Source organism: Rhinopithecus roxellana, chromosome 10 (assembly GCF_007565055.1).
Source record: "Rhinopithecus roxellana isolate Shanxi Qingling chromosome 10, ASM756505v1, whole genome shotgun sequence".
Taxonomy (NCBI): domain Eukaryota; kingdom Metazoa; phylum Chordata; class Mammalia; order Primates; family Cercopithecidae; genus Rhinopithecus; species Rhinopithecus roxellana.
The window spans coordinates 132,529,987-132,548,874 of NC_044558.1; the positions used below are offsets into that span (position 1 = coordinate 132,529,987).

At 38.3% G+C, this 18,888-nt stretch overlaps 1 protein-coding gene across 1 annotated transcript in view; it reads right to left on the reverse strand.

The window, feature by feature from the left end:
• CASC1 (cancer susceptibility 1) overlaps positions 1-18,888 on the reverse strand; it is an 89,755-nt gene that overhangs the window by 9,479 nt on the left and 61,388 nt on the right. Inside the window, 3 exon segments of the mRNA XM_030938584.1 lie at positions 1,676-1,832; positions 3,962-4,122; positions 5,409-5,484. Coding sequence (XP_030794444.1) covers positions 1,676-1,832; positions 3,962-4,122; positions 5,409-5,484 — 394 coding nt within the window.

Below are 18,888 nucleotides of genomic sequence, written 5' to 3' on the forward strand. Positions count from 1 at the left end.
CCAAGTATATAAATCCCTTCACCAACAGATGAATATAGAAAAACCTTAAAAACAAAGGTGTACTCCTCTCATCCAGGATCCTTAGAATGGCATATATTAACTTACCAGACCAAGATCTTTCAAAATTTAGCAAGCCTACTCCAAAGGAGGTATTTGTTAAAGACTAACAAATCATTAGCTTATATCACTGTAGATACTTACAATTTTATTAATATTTAAGTTTTGAATAAGCAATAATGTCCCATGGCTCAAAAATAAAAGGTATAAAAAGTTATACAAAAGTGGCTATTTTCCCTTTCTCAAGTTTCCCATTTGCCCATTCCTCATCCCCAATACTTGTGTACAATTTATAAATAACATTAATCAAATATTAATTATCCAAATCTGAACTATTTGGTTATTCCAGAAGAGTAGACTTTTTATCTGTTTTTGATTTGCTTTTTATCTGTTTTTGATTTGCTGAACTATTTTGATATTTTTCTTTTTTTTTGAGATGGAGGGAATCTCGCTCTGTCACTGGAGTGCAATGGTGCAATCTCAGCTCAATGCAATCTCCGCCTCCCAGGCTCAAGCAATTCTCCTGCCTCAGCCTCCCAAGTAGCTGGGACTACAGGCATGCGCCACGATGCCCCATTAATTTTTGTATTTTTAGTAGAGATGGGGTTTCACTATGTTGGCTAGGCTGGTCTCGAACTCTTGACCTCAGGTGATACGCCTGCCTCGGCACCCCCAAAGTGCTGGGATTATAGGCGTGAGCAACAGTGCCTGGCCTGATTTTAATATTTTCACTCATTTTTGCCTGATTGCTTTGTTTTGAGACAAGTCTTGCTCTGTGGCCCAGACTGGTGTGCAGTGGCGTCATCCTGGCTCACTGCAACCTCCGCCTCCCAAGATCAAGCTATTGTTCTGCCTCAGCCTGCGGAGTAGCTGGGATTACAGGTGTGTGCCACCACACCCCGCTTATTTTCTATTTTTAGTAGAGACGAGATTTCACCATGTTGGCCAGGCTAATGTCAAACTCCTGACCCCAGATGATCCACCCGCCTCGGCCTCCCAAAGTGCTGAGATTGTAGGCATGAGCCACCACGCCTGGCCTGTTTGTTTTTTTGAGACAGACAGTCTCACTCTGTCACCCAGGATGGAGTGCGGTGGCACCATGTCAGTTCATGGCAACCTCCACCTCCCAGGTTCAGGCGATTCTCATGTCTCAGACTCGCAAGTAGCTGGGATTACAGGCGCACACCACCACGCCCGGTTAATTTTTGTAATGTTTTAGTAGAGAGGCGGGGTTTCCCCATGTTGCCCAGAATGGTCTTGAAATTCCTGAGCTCAGGTGATCTGCCTGCCTTGACCTCCCAAAGTGCTGGGATTTACAGGCATGAGCCACCGTGCCCAGCCTTTAACTCATTTTTTAGAAACATAACGGTATAACCATAAAGTAATTGTTCATAGACAATGGCAGATATAGATACTTTAGGAGTTAATATTTACAACACTCAGCAAATTCTAAGCTCCAACCCCTATTCATTTCCATTAAGAACAAACAAAATGAGACCCTAGAATTGGCAAAGAAATATGTAAAATAATAAGCTCAGTTAATACACTACACTTCCTGTTTCAATTTAAGGTTATTATTATTATCCCTCTTTTTATTACATAATTATAAAAGCTCTACCTTCAGCATCCCACCTTACAACCATAGGATCCTCAAAAAAGATGACATTCTCATGAACCTCAAGAGTGACCTCTATAGGTGGGAAAGCATTTTCTGTCTCAAAGTCTTCTGTAGTTTCTGGAGGATATGTGTATTTCTGTAATCCTTCTTTGAGTATCTTTTAAAAATGACCAAAACAACATCAAGTTAGTTGATTGGTAGCAGTGAAAAATGTAAATAGTACTGAATAAGCTACATAGTTATTTTTAATAAGCACTGCAGTTTGATCCCATTTACACATAGATTAACAAAATGTCACAACAAAATTTAAAAGATAAATGATTGAGAAAAAAAGTTACTAAATATGAATGTACAGAACTTCCTATGGGCCAGATTGTGTGGTGTGGCTTCCTCATCATTGTATTCCTCTAAGCAATCCTAAAGGCCTATATTTAACAGAGATGATAACTAAGACTTGGAAGAATCAAGTAATTGGACAAAGATTACAAAATGACTTCAAAGGGGCAACAGAACTCAAAACCAGGTGCATGGGACCCTAAATCACATGTTCTAATACCATGCTAAGGGTGTGCAGGTAAAGAGAAAGAAACATAGATGACCTTTTGAGAAGAATGGAAATGAACGAATGCAAGTGAATTAACCAGACAGCAGATGTTTCTGGGATAAGGAAGGTTTGTGCATTATCTGAATGCAGCAGACAAGGAGCTAGGGAAGGAAGAAAGATTAAAAAATATTAGAAAATAGAAGAAAAATTAGGGCAAGATTCTAGAAGAGGTGGAAAGTTATTGAAAAAGCCTTGAAAATGAGGAAAGCCTCTTTGTTGTAGGAAAGAAAAACAGCTGTGAAGGAGGATTCTCAGGACACTGTGACAAAAGTCAACAACAACAGATCTTTAGATGGATTCTTGAAAACCCCAGCTCAGTCTGGGACCTTATGGATAAAGAGAATATTAAAATTTTGTTGGAGTGGGAGGATGGATAAAGAGAATATTAAAATTTTGTTGGAGTGGGAGGTGATTAGGGCAATAATGGGGGGGGGGAAGGTTGGGAAATACTTCTCAAATAAAAGAATGCACCAAGGTCCTTAATGGATAGGATTATGGGTGAGAAGTACCCAGCAATCTGTGTACAGATTGTTTTAGGGGAGAGAGGGTGAGAGAAAAAGAGAGAGAGAGACAGGAAGAGGGGGAGAGAGAGAGGAAGGAAGAGGCAGCCTATGACAACATAATGGGGTATATATGGTAGCATTCTATGGGAAGCAAGCCACCATGAGGTTAAGTTAAAAATAAACCAAGTCAATAATAGCACAAGTGTTACTACTTATAAAACAGGGGCGAGAAACTCCTTGAAAGATGATCTAACAACTGTTATCACCAAAGTGTGGTCAGTGCATCAGCAGCATTGGCATCACATGGACTGATTTTCAAATTTCAATGTGCATAGGAATTACCTGGGGATCTTGTTCAACTGCAGATTCAGTAGCTCTGAGGTGCAGCCCAACATTACGCATTTCTTGCATGTTCCCAGCTTACACTAATGCTGCTGGTTCAACGCTGTTGATTTAGGACCATGTTTTGTATATCAAGGATTCAGACGAGTGACTTTCAAACTTTAGGGTGTGTTTTTCCAAAACACACTGTTGAACCTTACCTCCAGGGTTTCTGATTTAGTAAGTTTGTGGTGGGGCTCATTAATTTGCATTTCTAGCAAATTCCCAGATGATGCCAGAGGATGTTGATGCCTCTGCTCGAGGGAACACATATTGACAACCACTGATTTAGACTAGAGTCCACAAACTACTGTCCCTGGGAAATCCCACCCACCACCAATTTTTGTAAATAAAGTTTTATTGGAGCATAGCTGTGCCCATTGGTTTATACACAGCAGTTTTAGTGCTGCAATGGTTGAGTTGAGTAGTTGCATCAGAGCTGGTAGGGACCGCAAAGGTGAAAATATTTACCATCTGGCCTGTTACAGAGAAAGTTTGCCAACCTCTGATCTAGAATATTATTACTAAGACAAAATTGGCACTAACAAAACATAATGATGTAAATTTACAACGAGGTTAGCATATATGAATTCTAGTATAAACTTCACATTATTTTATATTCTTTTAGTATCTGATTCAAATTTTCAATACCAATAATTTAAGACAGTTTAAAATTACATTTTTTCCTTTGCGTTTGTTTAATAGGGTTAAAACTTATTAGATGTTAGATAATATGAAATAAAGTAAAAGCATGAGCAATTATTTTACTTATAAGTTTTGATTCAAGAATCAACCTACTTCCACAATCATCCATCCCTTCACTGGTTTACACTGTGGAGGAAGCTCCAAAATATCCAAGTGGTATACTCCACCCAGAGTTGTGAACTGGCATAAATCCACCACGTCGTTTTCAAAGAAATCTGGCTTTTCAGAAGAATTCTCTACCAGCAACAACTGTGCTAAAATTAATCAGATTAACAGGTTTCAAATAGATTACAGTTTAGTATGCTCTCAGGAAAGAAATTTTAAAATTCTAATACTGGTAAAGGATGTTTCTATTCAACTAGCTACTAAAACTTTTCAAAAAGTGGTTAACTCAAAATGATTCATAGAGCTGACCTTGGAAGTGGAAATAGGCATGGGTAATGGTGGGGCATAGGAGAGGACACAATTTTTATTTCATCTACAAAACCATGCAATAAGCATGTGTTATTATTAAAATGAAAACAGGCTGGGGCAGTGGTTCATGCCCAGTACTTTGCAAGGCTGAGGTGGGAGAATCACTTGAGACTAGGAGTTTAAGATGAGCCTGGGCAACATAGCAAGACCCCATCTCAACAAATAATTTAAAAATTAGCTAGCCTGGTGGTGCATGCCTGTGTGGTCCCAGCTACTCAGCAGGCTGAGGTGGGAGAATTACTGGAACCTGGGCAGTTGAGGCTGCAGTGAGCCATAATCCGCACCACTACTGGGCAACAGAGCAAGATCTGATCTCAAAAAAAAAAAAAGAAAAAGAAGTAGAAAGAAAAAGTGAAGGAGAAAAGGCCTGTTATGAAAAAATATGCTAAGAAATACATAGAAAATAGATTCCTAGAAGTTATTGGGAAAGAAGCATAAAGTTAACAGAAAAGATGTATATAAATCTCAAACTAAAAGACTGACAAATTAGACATCACATTTCTAAATCACATTTCCTTGACATTTCTAAACTATATCCAACTGCTATTTGCCAGGACTAGACTGAATGCAAACACTTGTGAATACCCAGAAGTGAGAGGCTTTCAGTTGTGTATGTGCACTTGTGAAAGTTCATTACAACATTGTAATAATACAAAATTAGAAACAACCTATCAATAGGGATTTAAATAGTGTTCCATTATTGGATGAAATTATACAACTACTTTAAAAAGTGAGGTTACCAATGTATTCTTAGAATAATGTTTAATATTCATTTATATGAAATATATACTGTGTTCTATGTATGTAACTTATTGTTAGGTCGGAGAAAAGTATTCTCAACAAAAACATTTGTATAATATAATCCCATGGTTTTATCAGAAATTAAGAGAGACAGGGATAAATTGAGCAAAGAAATCTGTTAGCACTGTTAGAAAAGGGACTATGAAGAATTTTCACTTTAAATATATTTTTGCAATATCTTAATATTTTAAACCATGATCCTGTATTTCTTCTGTAAGAAAAAAATCTCAATAAAGTTAAATTCTTAAAATGTAATTTAGAATACCTGCTGAAACAGTTTCACTTAATATTTTCATCTCTAGTTCACGTTTTATGGCTTCAGATTCTTCCTCAGCAGAACTCTGTAAAAAACCACAGACATATGGGTGTGACTGTCAGTGTCTACAGAGCACAGTCATTGTCTTTGTGTTCCAGTACTCACTTCAGATGTCTGGTACCTTAATTCTAAGGCCGAAAACCCCAAACTGATACTTGCTCTATTATAAAACTGGACTCAAAAGCAATATTTTAAAGAGCAATTAAAATCTCCACAAAACTTCACAAGGGCAAGAAGCTATCCTGCTCAGATTCTCTGCTGAAAACCCTTAAGTGTAAAAGATGGAGATTAGGAAGCAATACAAGCTATAAAAAATATTATTTACATTTGCATTTTGGTTTATCCAGGAGGTAGATTTTGCTTAAATTTGATAATCAGCTCTGACAGAGTCATCCCAAAGCCTGATTTGGGGTAAGTCTCCCAGGGAAATTAAAGACATTGCACCTCAAGTAATGTAGAAGATAGTATCTCATTGTACTCTAGTGCAGTAAAAATAATCTAGACTTTATGTCTAAATCTGCCACTAACTTACTTTTCTGACTTTGAGCAAGTCATTTAACTATTATGAGCCTCAAATTCCTGATGTAACGTTATTTAACTGTGTATCAGACATATAACACATCTTGCAAACAATCCGAAGAAATAAGGAAACTGAAGCTGAGGGAGATAACTGTTTTAAGGGTCAAATAAGATAATAGAAACAAAAGAACTTTGGGTAATGTAAAGCACTAGACAAATGCAGTGTTGCTAGTATAAAAATTGTGTGTGTGTGCGCGCGCTAATACTTGCAAATTGAATGACATCCAGCAAACTTCATTTGACTTCAGGTAGTACCCGTACTTCTGCAGCAACAGAATAACCTTATACCAGAGTTCTAGTCAGAAATTTAAAACTAGTTATTCCCATGACTCTTAACCATCATACACAGACAGTCCCCCATAGTAAACTAGTCTTTCCCATCTCTCATCACCATATTGCCCCATGTGTCTTCCTCCTGACCAGCTTTAACACTATTGCATTCTCTGCAAACCCTTTTCATCACGCCTCTGAACCGTCTCCCTTGTTTATTCATTCAAAAAAAAATTACAGAGCTCCTAAATAGTAATGGCATTGCTAGACACTGGCAACAAAAGACAAGGTCCCTGACGTAAGGAACTTCCAGTCTATTAGGGAAGCAAGTAAACAAATGGTTGTATTTTTGTGAGTGTTTAGTAGAAAGTAAGGGATCCACAATAGGAGTACAAGGAAGGAGTTAATTATGTGGGAAAATGGGTAGACGAAGACAGGCAACATCTCTCTTACCTAAAGGTAGTAAATTTGAACTAATTTTTCTTTAAACTTTTATTTTAGGTTCGAGGGTACATGTGAAGGCTTGTTGTATAGGCAAACTCAGGTCACAGGGGTTTGTTGTACAGATTATTTCATCACCTAGATATTAAGCCTAGTACCCAATAGTTATTTTTCTGCTCCTTGTTCTCCTCCCACCCTCTACTCCTAAGTACGCCCCAGTGTCTGCTGTTCTCTTCTTTGTGTTCATGAGTTCTCATCATTTAGTTCCCACTTATAAGTGAGAACATGTGGTATTTGGTTTTCTGTTCCTGCATTAGTTTGCTAAGGATAATAGCCTTCAGCTCCATCCATGTTCCTGCAAGACATGATCTCATTCTTTCGTATGGCTGCACAGTATTCCATGGTGTATATGTACATTTTCTTTATCTAATCTGTCACTGATGGGCATTTAGAGGTTGATTCCGTGTCTCTGCTATTGTGAATAGTGCTACAGTGAACATTCACGTTCATGTGTCCTTATGGTGGAATGATGTATATTCCTCTGGGTATATACCCAGTAATGAAATTGCTGGGCCAAATGGCAATTCTGCTTTTAGCTCTTTGAGGAATCACCATATTGCTTTCCACAATGGTTGAACTAATTTATACTACCACCAACAGTGTATAAGTGTTCCCTATTCTCCACAACCTCACCAGCAACTTTCAGTTTTTGACTTTTTAGTAGTAGCCATTCTGACTGGCGTGAGATGGTCTCTCATTGTCGTTTTGATTTACATTTCTCTAATGATCAGTGATATTGGGCTTCTTTTCATATGCTTCTAGGCCACACATGTCTTTTGAAAAGTGCCTATTCATGTCCTTTGCCCACTTTTTAATAGGGTTGTTTTTCTCTTCTAAATTTGTTTAAGTTCCTTATAGATGCTGGATATTAGACCTTTGCTAGATGCATAGTTTGCAAATATTTTCTACCATTCTGCAGGCTGTTTACTGTTGATAGTTTCTTTTGCTGTGCAGAAACTCTTAAGTTTAATTAGATGCCACTTATCAATTTTTGCTTTTGTTGCAATTACGTTTGGTGTCTTTTTCATGAAATCTTTGCCCATCCTATGTTCAGGATTGCATTGCCTGGGTTGTCTTCCAGGGTTTTTATAGTTTTGGGTTTTACATTTAAGTCTTTCATCCATATTGAGCTGATTTTTGTAAACAGTATAAGAAAGGGGTACAGTTTCAATCTTCTGTATATGGCTAGCCAGTTATCCCAGAACCATTTTTATTGAATAGAGAGTCTTTTCCCCATTGTTTTTTTTTTTTTTTTTGTCAGCTTTGTTGAAGATGAGATGTTTGCAGATGTGTGACCTTATTTCTGGTCTCTCTTACCTGTTCCATTAGTCTATGTGCCTGTTTTTGTACCAGTACCATGCTGTTTTGGTTATTGTAGACATGTAGTATACTTTGAAGTCAGGTAACATGATGCTTCCAGGTTTGTTGGATTAAATATTGAAAGAGAATTATTAATAGATCCTCCCCCAAAAATGGTGAGAGAGAATTCTAATGTGAGTGAAAGGCATGAAGCAAAACAGGATTCCAAGCACTCCAAGTGGTCAGGTATAGCTGGAGTGAGGCATGCCAGGAAGGTGTAAAGATCTGAGGCTGGAGAGATGCCAGATTGTGGAGAGCTTTGAATGCCACTCTAAAGACTTTAGAATTTCTCCTATGGGTAAAGGAAAGCTCATAAAAGGCCTTCAGTAGGAACCTAATGTGAAGAAATTTGCATTTGGAAAGAGTATTCTGGCAGCCACCTGCTCAGTGAAGTGTTAGAAGTCCAATGTAGAGAGGATCAGGACCTACCCAAGGCAGAAGCAACTAGGGCCACTAGATGGAGCTTATAGGAGAGATGATAAGGAATTAAAAACCTAACTTGAAGAGGGACTGGATATAAAAGTAAAGCAAGGGAGAGGCTAAGGCTGATGTTCAGGTGTTGGATTTAGGTAATTAAGGTAGAGGATGATAACAATTAGCACCAAAAAAAAAAAAAAAAAAAAAAAAAAAAAAAAAAAAAAAGAAAAAAGAAAAAGAAAAAGAAAAGGAGGAGGAAGGACAGGTTTGGGGGAAAAGTAATGAATTTGATTGTGGAATGTTGAATTTGAGGTGCCTGTGGGATAGCCAGGTAGCCTTTGGCATTACTTACCTTTAAAAACCAAGTTGCATTTATTTCTTACAGGGAGGATTATGATCAATAAAAATCCCAAAGATATCAGACCAATAGGCAAGTCTAATTCATATCTTCAAAAAGTTGAGAACTCTTCAAAGAGTTTAGACCAAACTGGCTTCTTATCTTGCAGGAACACCAGGGATTGAGACTTTCTCACCAGAACTTTTTCCCCAGTAAACACGAGTACTTCACCTCAGCACGCAACAAAAGGAATTTATCACTTTCAATATTATCACATCATAAAGAGGATATTCTTGCATATGACACATTGCCTTTACATAAGTCAATTTTTAAAAACTTTGTACTACTCTAGCTCAACTGACTCTTTTCTGAAGTTAGACTTCTAGAAAGATGCAATGAGTCAACTTACACTCTAGCACAAGCTCCTTAATTTTGATAACTACTCTAGAATGTTTTCCTGTAACTGCAACAGTGTCATCAGAACGTGCTCCTGCACAAAAACTTCAAATCTCATTTGCTGACAACACGGGTATAATGTATAAGTTTTATATGTTATTATAATAATAAACTCCTTGTGTTTGTTGGAAATGAAGCCAAAAAAAAATACTTCTTTATTCCTATTTTCATCATGTTTTACATCTGGTAATGAAGGTCCTCTTTCATCATAATTCTTTTACAAAATTGGGTATTTTCCAAGTATTTTTTTCTTCTAGATAAACTTTAAGAGTATTTTGTCAAGCCTCAAAAATTAACAACTGGAATTTTTACCTCAATTGTATTAAATTTATAGACTTAGATTGAGAGTAAATAACAATTTCTAAAAGATGTTTGCTTGGAAATTTTGACAGAATATGAATCAGAGAAGGTAGTTAAAGTAACTTTTCAATAATATCTTGGCTCAATGTATACAAGAACTGGTTTATAACATGAAAGAATGTCATGGGACACTAGCAAATAATTTTCATTGCAACTTGATAAATGCATAGATATTATAACATAGAAATTCCTTAGTAAATGTGCAATTTGAATTTGATATAAAAACATAACCTATCATTAATAGGTGGATCAATAAAAACAGAATATAGAGTCCAGAAGTAGATCATAGGATCCACTTGAAAATTTAGCATATGGCATTTCAGATCAATGGAAAAAGCCTAGGTTTATATGGTATGTGTTTTGAGACAGCTGGCTAAGATTTGCAATAAAATAAATTTAGATTCATTCTTCTCACTTTACACTAAAATAAATTCCAGATGGTAAGATTCAAATGTAAAAACAAAACTAAACCAATCAAAAGCTACAAAAATCATGAAAGTATTGGAAGAGAATATATGAAACTGATGCCAACAATTATTAATGAAGTAAATGATCTTGATAATATCTGCAAAATGTCAGCACTGAACACAAGTTTGACAGAATGTCTTGAATTTTATTATCCATCAACAGAAGATCTATGCAAAAGAAATTCATTGATCTAAAATATACTTTTTCATCAAAAGATAATTTCAATTTTATTATAACTCAAAAAATTATTGGAACTGATTCTTGATAAGGAATTGAAAATGAATTTTGAAAACACAGCATTAATTAAGAATAATTACCCTGAGACTACTGGTCTCATTCATTCCAGTGTCTTTAAATACTATCTATAGACCAATGGTCCCCAAACATAAGCTAGTGATGCTCTGTAGGTCACACACATTGTGTACTGCTTGACTGCACAAGTTCAGAACATAACCTGCACATGAACATGTACGTGGCAGCTGTGTCTGACTTTCCTCTGAACTCCAGGTTCACATTTGCCTACCTGTCATTTCCACTTGCGTACCCCAAACCTACCATGACCCAAACAGAACTCTTTGTTTCACAGCCACTCTCAACTGTTTCACTCTATTCCTGTTCATCTTTGTAAACTGTACCACCACATGCCTCATTTCTCAAAATAAAAACTTAGATATATTTTACCTCCAAAACATCTCCTAAACATATTCATCTTTCTATAGCTCTTACTGCAACCTCTGTCAGAACCACCATGACTTCTTATTACTTACCAGTACTACTGAACTAGATACTGTGCTTTTATTCTGGCCCCTCACAATTTTTTCTCTATACAGTAGCCAGAATAACCTTTCAGAGCCATACATCGCATCATGTCACACTCCTACTTACCACCCTCTAATGGCTCCCCACTGCATTTATAATAAAAGCCTAAATTCTCACTCTGGCCTCCAAAGCCTGACTTTATCTGGCTTGTGCCTCCTTTTCCAACTTTATTACATACCACTTTGCTTCTTGCCCATCATACATCAGTCGCTGGCCTTCCTTCTAACTTCTGTCTTATGACTTCTGCAATAATTGTGACTGAAGACTACTTTTACCTTCATCATTTTTTTTTTTTTCCTGAGATGGAGTCTCGCTCTGTCGCCCAGGCTGGAGTGCAGTGGCCGGATCGCAGCTCACTGCAAGCTCCGCCTCCTGGGTTTACGCCATTCTCCTGTCTCAGCCTCCAAGCAGCTGGGACTATAGGCGCCGGCCACCTCGCCCGGCTAGGTTTTTGTGTTTTTTTTTTTTAGTAGAGACGGGGTTTCACCGTGTTAGCCAGGATGGTTTCGATCTCCTGACCTCGTGATCCGCCCGTCTCGGCCTCCCAAAGTGCTGGGATTACAGGCTTGAGCCACCGCGCCCGGCCTACCCTCATCATTTTATAGCTGATGCTTTTTTGTCATCTGGGTCTCAGCTAAATAATGCACCATCAAACAGATCAAACAGGCCCTCCCTAACAACGGAATGTAAAGTCACTCCCAGTTTAATCCCTGCTTAATTCTGTGCATAAATGATTACTATATGGTATTTGCTACTTTTTCTTATTTATTGTTGATTTCTCCTAACTTGTATGTAAATTATGAGAGAAGGAGCCTTATTTGTCCTTTGGCCATCCTCCCCTGAGGGCCAGAATGGTGCCTACCACATAGAGGTAGGCATACGATAAATATTCAGTAAGTGAGTAAGGAAATGAGAACAACTCCCAGGGTATGACCTGGAAATGCACTGAAAACATACATTTGTGGCAGGTTAAGTGTTGTTGAATGTTAAGGACCTCTGATGCTAGGTTTTTTATATAACCTATTCCCATGGATTTTTAATTTATCCGTGATTATCACAAAACATCCCAAATTACTCAGGCTATTTCATGTCTCCATACTTTTCCCTCTGACCAGAATAACTTCCTTTCCTTCCTATCTAAACTTCTCCATGCTACACTGAAAGATTCAGCTCATGCTACCTCATGAGAAAAGACTTCCAATCTGTTCATTTGTTTTTATTTTGGGTTTATTTTGATCTCCTTTTTTGTTGTTTTTGTTTTTGTTTGAGATGGAGTTTCACTCTTCTTGCCCAGGCTAGAGTACAATGGCGCAATCTCAGCTCACCACAACCTCCACCTCCTGGGTTCAAATGATTCTCCTGCCTCAGCCTCCTGAGTGGCTAGGATTACAGGCACCTGCCACCACACCGGCTACTTTTGTATTTTTAGTAGAGATGGGGTTTCTCCATGTTGGTCAGGCCGGTCTCAAACTCCCGACCTCAGGTGATCCCCCTGGCTTGGCTTCCCAAAGTGCTGGGATTACAGGCATAAGCCACCATGCCCAGCCTATTTTGATATCTTAACCCCCAAGTGGAATCTCTCTCATTGCACATATTAGAATATATGGTAACTCTTCTAATCCACAAGATTGTTAGCTCATTAAAAACAAGATTGTGTTGAATGCCTTATCAATAGCAGGTATTTAGTAAATGTTTGACAAATAACATATACATTACATATATAAAATATTTATGTTTAATCCTGTATATATTTGTTTAAACTATCTTAAAGCCAGAGACTAACTTTTAAAAGTTCAAAGACCCACATACTATCATGCATGCTGTTTAGATCACTAATGTAGTGCTGAAGGTAATTCTCATTAAAAATTAATTTCTTGCAAATGTGCTACACTTAAATTAGGCTTTTCTAAAAAGTTTGCATGATATAGTAATTGGGAAGACAGTATTACCCAATACCTATAATATTATTGGTATTACACATTTAAATCATCTAAAATGTGGTATTAAGAGCCCTCTAGTGGCAAACTTCTTGCTGTACTCATGAAAAAGAAAACAATGTGTACATCTTCTAACGTAAGAGATATAAATTTTTAAATGACCAAAATACTAAATACTTGTTATTTGTGATTATCTGACGTATCAAACATAACTCATATATTGTGGGCCATAATTGCCTGCATTATTATATCATATTTGCCTTGTATCAGTCTCTAAAGTCAATGTAAAGATATAAAAAATGTAAGATTTATAATAAAATATGATAACCTAAAATTGTGAGGTAAGCATTTTACCCCCAACCAAAAAAAAAAAAACAAAAACTGGAAAAATACAGAATTTTTTCTCTAAATCCGAAACATAGTTAAGTTTGCCTACTGATCTTACATGTAGTCCCTAATTGACACATACACACAAAAGTTGAGTATCATGAATTTATATGGCAGTTTAAAACATTTAGAAAACATTTTGTCACACACAAATTGTTATGTGTCACGAATGAAATTTAGGGTTATGTTAGTTCCCCTGTAGCCGTGATTATATAGGAATACAAACTTAACCACTGTCTGTAAATATTGCTTCAAATGCACATCGAGGTCCAATTGGAATACGAGGAGCACACCTTTCCTAAGGCTGCTGTAGTGACAGCAAGAATCTTCCTATCACCACATACTATGCTGGATCACTAAAGGGGTGGAGGATCAGAACTGCAGAGGAGAGAGACCCAAGAATCCCCAGTGACCAGCTTGCAGAATCCATAAAGGTAGCAGGAATGATCTCCAGCACACCCAACTGTAATGAAGAGGATAGGTATCTCTCAACAGACAGGATAACTTTGAGGAGGATAGTGGTTGAAATCCCCAATTTATGTAGGCTGCTCACAACAAATCAGACTCAAGTCAGGGCCTGCTTTTCATCACTTACACATCCATTCATTCACTTCTTCCTTCATTCAATAAACATTCATTGAGCCCTTATGAGCTCTATTCTCTCTGCTTAAATGTGAGTCTATCAAGCAATTCTTGTCCTCAAGATCATAATTTACTGTTTAAGGTAAGAATTCTAATAATTAAACAGAATGACAACAGCATAGTGGACGGACATCTAATTTAATCCGAGGAAACGGAGGATTCTATGGAGATAAAATTTAAGGTAAGTTTTGAATCAAGACAAATAGAAGTTAGGTACAGGGATTAGTGTGATGGGAAGAAGGGAATTTCACCTCAGCACAGAGGCTTATCATGAACTTTCCCCCTTTAAAGCCAAAATGGGAAATACATTGTTTCATTTTCTATGAGGAAAGTAATGTGTGTTCAGTACTTATTGAAAATCCAAATAATACAATAGAGTACAGAGAATTAAAAAATCACTGATAATATACCACCATCCCATCCTTCTCATGTTCTTCCCCCACCACCAAAAGATAACCACTCTTTGGTAGAGAGGCTTCTAGATTTTTTCTGTGCATTCAAAAAAACAGAATCATATTGATAATAGAGTTTTAACTTTAAAGAAAATTTAACAATCCATCCTAGGCATCTTTCTATAGAAAAGTATATAAAATCTTTGTCATTTTAAAAGATAAAATATCCAAATATCCAAACCAACTAGTATTGTTTGGATATTTTATAATTTTTTAATTTGTGGACTGTTTTTGCTACTATAAAAAACTTCAATGAACATCTTGGCACAATCATTTTTATTTATTTTGTTCTATTATTTTCTAATAATAAATTGCTGTAAGTAAAATCACTAATCATAGGCATGTTTATATGGTGCCAAATAAAGATTGTACAGATTTACTTTTCTAATAACAGTATGTGAAGATGCCTGCCTGCTTAATCTGATAGGAAAACAAATGACCTTTTTTTTTCTAATTTGATTACTTATTTGGTATATTTTTATTGGCTAGTTGTATTTCTTTTCTCAACTGCCTGCTCGTGTCCTTTGCTTAATTTTATATTAAGAAATTGTCTTCTCAATGATGTGTACAAATTCTTTACATTAGGGTATGAACCCTATGTCATGTATGTTGAAACATTTTTCTCAGTCTGTTATTTGCCTTTCAGCTTTGTTTATAATGAGGTTTATGGGGCTACACAAATATTTGAATCCAATCTCTTTTTCATTCATGCTTTTGGTTTTGATGCACTGATAAGTAAGAAAGGTCTTGTTAGTAAAGATAATAAAATAAGTTTCCTATGTTCTCTTCAAATACTTTCATTATTTTTATAATTTTTGAATAGTTTCGTTTGTTTTTATATTGAAAACTATGGTTTGTTGTTTTTTTTTTTTTTTTTTTTTTGTCTTTAGGGTAACGTGAAAATCAAATTTATTCTAAATCTTAGTCAGCTGCCCCAGCACCAATTATTATATCAAACTCATCCTGTCCATTCTCGGCTTCTGAAGCTTCTTTATACAGATATTATACTTCCTATTTCTATCCATCATCTCTCATTCTTTTTCCCTGACAAATCCCATCAAATGATCTCTGTCTTCCTCTTTTGAGCTGCTGATTGTCTTTATAAATTTAGTGATTTTTGCTCCCTGCGGTCTACTCACACTTACAAAAGGCAGTTTACACTGTTCAGAATCTGTGGAAAGTGTAGGCCCATCTGACAAGTAGTTTTGCGTTGGGGGATTCTTCGCTCTAGGCAGTCACCCACCACCCTTCCCACTTCAGCACAGAAGATGGCTTCCCCCTCCTGCCCTGGCACACTTCACCAGTACTATGGGGTTCTTCTGCTTCTGTGGAAATCATACACACTTCAGCATTATTCATATTAGCATTTTCCGAATGCTGTGGGGTTTTCGGCAGAAGGATAGAGTGCACGTACATAAGCATAAGCATCTACACATGTGTCTGTTTGGTGGTGTTGAAAAGATTTGTTCCTGGAAATGAGGGTGCTGAGTCAATGTTACTCTGATTTTCTAGGCAATCACCTGTCTCTTTCTAAATCCCCTGATAAACAGTTCCTCCAGCCAGGTTCCTGTATCTACCATTCACACAATTCTTACCATTCACAGACTTTGGACAAGTTTTCATTGCCTTTTATAAAGTAAAATTATTTCTGCCATATCACTAATTGCCTGCTGATCTTTATTTGAGGTTTCTTGGACTATGTATTTGTTTTGTTTTTATTGTTGTTTTTGAGACAGGGTCCTGCAGTCTTGCCTAAACTTGAGGGCGGTGGCATGATCACTGCTCACTGCAGCCTTGACGTCCCGGGCTCAGGCAATCCTCTCACCTCAGGGTTCCTAGCAACTCGAACTATAGGCATATGCCACCACATCCGGCTACTTCCTTTATTTTTAGTACAGCTGAGGTCTCGCTATGTTGCTCAGGCTGGTCTTGGAATTCCTGAGCTCAAGGGATCCTCTTGTTTAGGCCTGCCTAAAATCTCTACTGAGATTATAAGCTTAAACCACTGCACCCAGCCTAGACTATGTATTTGCACATAGACTCAAATTTGATAAAATGTACATCTTACCACTCATTATAATGGTTTTCCTTGGCATACTTTTTTGAGACAGAGTCTCACTCTGTCACACAAGCTAGAGTGCAGTGGCACGATCTCGGCTCATTGCAACCTCTGCCTCCCAGATTCAAATGATTCTCGTGCCTCAGCCTCCCGAGCAGCTGGGATTACAGGCACATGCCACTATGCTAGCTAATCTTTGTACTTTTAATAGAGATGGGATTTCACCATGTTGGCCAGGCTGATCTCGAATTCCTGATCTCAGGTGATCCACCTGGCTCAGCCTCCCAAAGTGTTGGGATTACAGGCGTGAGCCATCGCCCCCGGCCTCCTTGGTGTACTTTTGTGGCACTTTCAACATCATCATTTGCATATCTTTATTCATCATTATAACCTAAAATGGTTCAATATAACATTAAATAATAACAAAAACTGGATGTAGTTAAATTCATTGGTAAGGGCCATTCAAACTAAGAAAAGCTTAGTTTGGTACTTTCAGGCCCACTAGCTCTCTACAGTAATTGATGACGAATGTTGAGAATAAGATATAAATTCACTATTCAGTCAGTATTGTAGTGGGTTCATATGCTTATATATTTAATATAAAACTATTGCCAGCCTTACAAGAAACATGGCAGATACAAGGCAGGATTAACTTGCAGCTCCCACTTGGACAGACAGAACAGTGTATGGAGACTCGCATTGCGAACTTTTGCTCCAGGAACTGCTGCAGGAACACACCAGGAAAACTGAAATAATTCACAGACTCTGAAAGAAGCGCTTGCCACTGCAAAGTCCATGAGACAGCTGAAATACTGTGAGTGTCCAAAGTGTGAGGGGGGTATAATCTGCCTCCAAACACACATCCTCCCTGGGGAACCTGAAAATCCAGATTATGGGAGAAGGATTTAACCTTAACTAGAACGGAAATGGATTTAGAAAGCCGAATGAAGTAGAAGAAGCAGTGGGAAGAGTCCGGTAGGTGCTCCTGGTCTCCAGGGAAGCCATTTCTGACTTTATCTCACAGGGGTCCTTGGGGAGAGCTGCCAGTGGAATTGGGGAAGGACCACAGGGAGAAGGAAACTTCTAGCTGAACTTTGCAATAATTTCCACCAAGTACAAATTTTCCTGGGCAAGATCCGGGAACGGGGGATCAAGGGTGGTGGGGGGCAGTGGGAAATGGGAAGTACAGACACAAGCACAGAAGCCACAGAGGGCAGGGAGGGCAGAGTCTGAAAGCCCTGCTTGCTTTCTTAGCGGGGAGGCTTGTAGCGTGGGGCAAGATCTCAGCCCTCCTCATTGGTTGCCTGGATATAAACTCAGTAGCTGTTGGTGGGGCATGGTGGGAGTGAGACTGGCCTTGCTGGATGTGTAGGAGCTCAGTGAGGCCCATCACTGCTGACTTTCCCCCACTTCCCTGGCGACCTGTATGACACAGCAGAGGCAGCCATAATCCCCCTGGGAGCATAACTGCACTGGCCTGAGAAGCATACCCCCATCCGCCAGAGCAGATACAGCAACCCCCGCCCAAGGAGAGTCAGAGCCCAGACTTGCCTATACCTGCCTCCACCTGATGGTCTTTCTTTACCTACCCTGGTAGCCAAAGGCAAAAGACATAATCTCTTGGGAGCTCTATGGTCCCATCCATCACCTGAGAAACCTGAATACTTATCCAGATTACCTTTGGGCAAGCTTGTGTCCTCTCACACTACCGCAGCTGATGCCCTTTTGAAAGCGCCACCTCCTGGCTAGAGGCCAGTGAACAGCTAGCACACCAGCATTTGAGAAAACCAGTGCACTAAACCAAACTACAAGAATCCTCACAGAGTCCACTTCATTCCCCTGCTACCTCCACTAGAGCAGGTTCTGGTATCTATAGTTGAGAGCTCGGAAGATGAGTCACACCACAGGACTGTATGCAGAGACTCCGTAGTACCAGCCTGGAGCCCGGTAGCTTCACTGGGTGGCTAGACCCAGAAAAGCAATAATAATAACTGCAGTCTGGCTCTCAGGAAGCCTCATCTGTAGGGGAAGGGGGAGAGCACATCAAGGGATCACCCCATGGGACAAATGAATCCGAACAGCAGCCCTTGAGCCCCAGATCTTTCCTCTCATACAGTCCACCCAAGTTAGCAGGAACCAGAAAAACAATTCTGGTAATATGCAAAAGCAAGGTTCTTTAACACCCCCAAAATATCACACTAGCTCACCAGCAGCAGATCCAAACCAAGAAAAAAAAATCTCTGAATTGCCACAAAAAGAATTCAGAAGGTCAATTATTAGGCTACTCAAGGAGTCATCAGAGAAAGGTGAAAACCAACTTAAAGAAAATTGCAAAAATGATACAGGCTATGGATAAAAAAATCTCCAGATAAATGGCATAAATAAA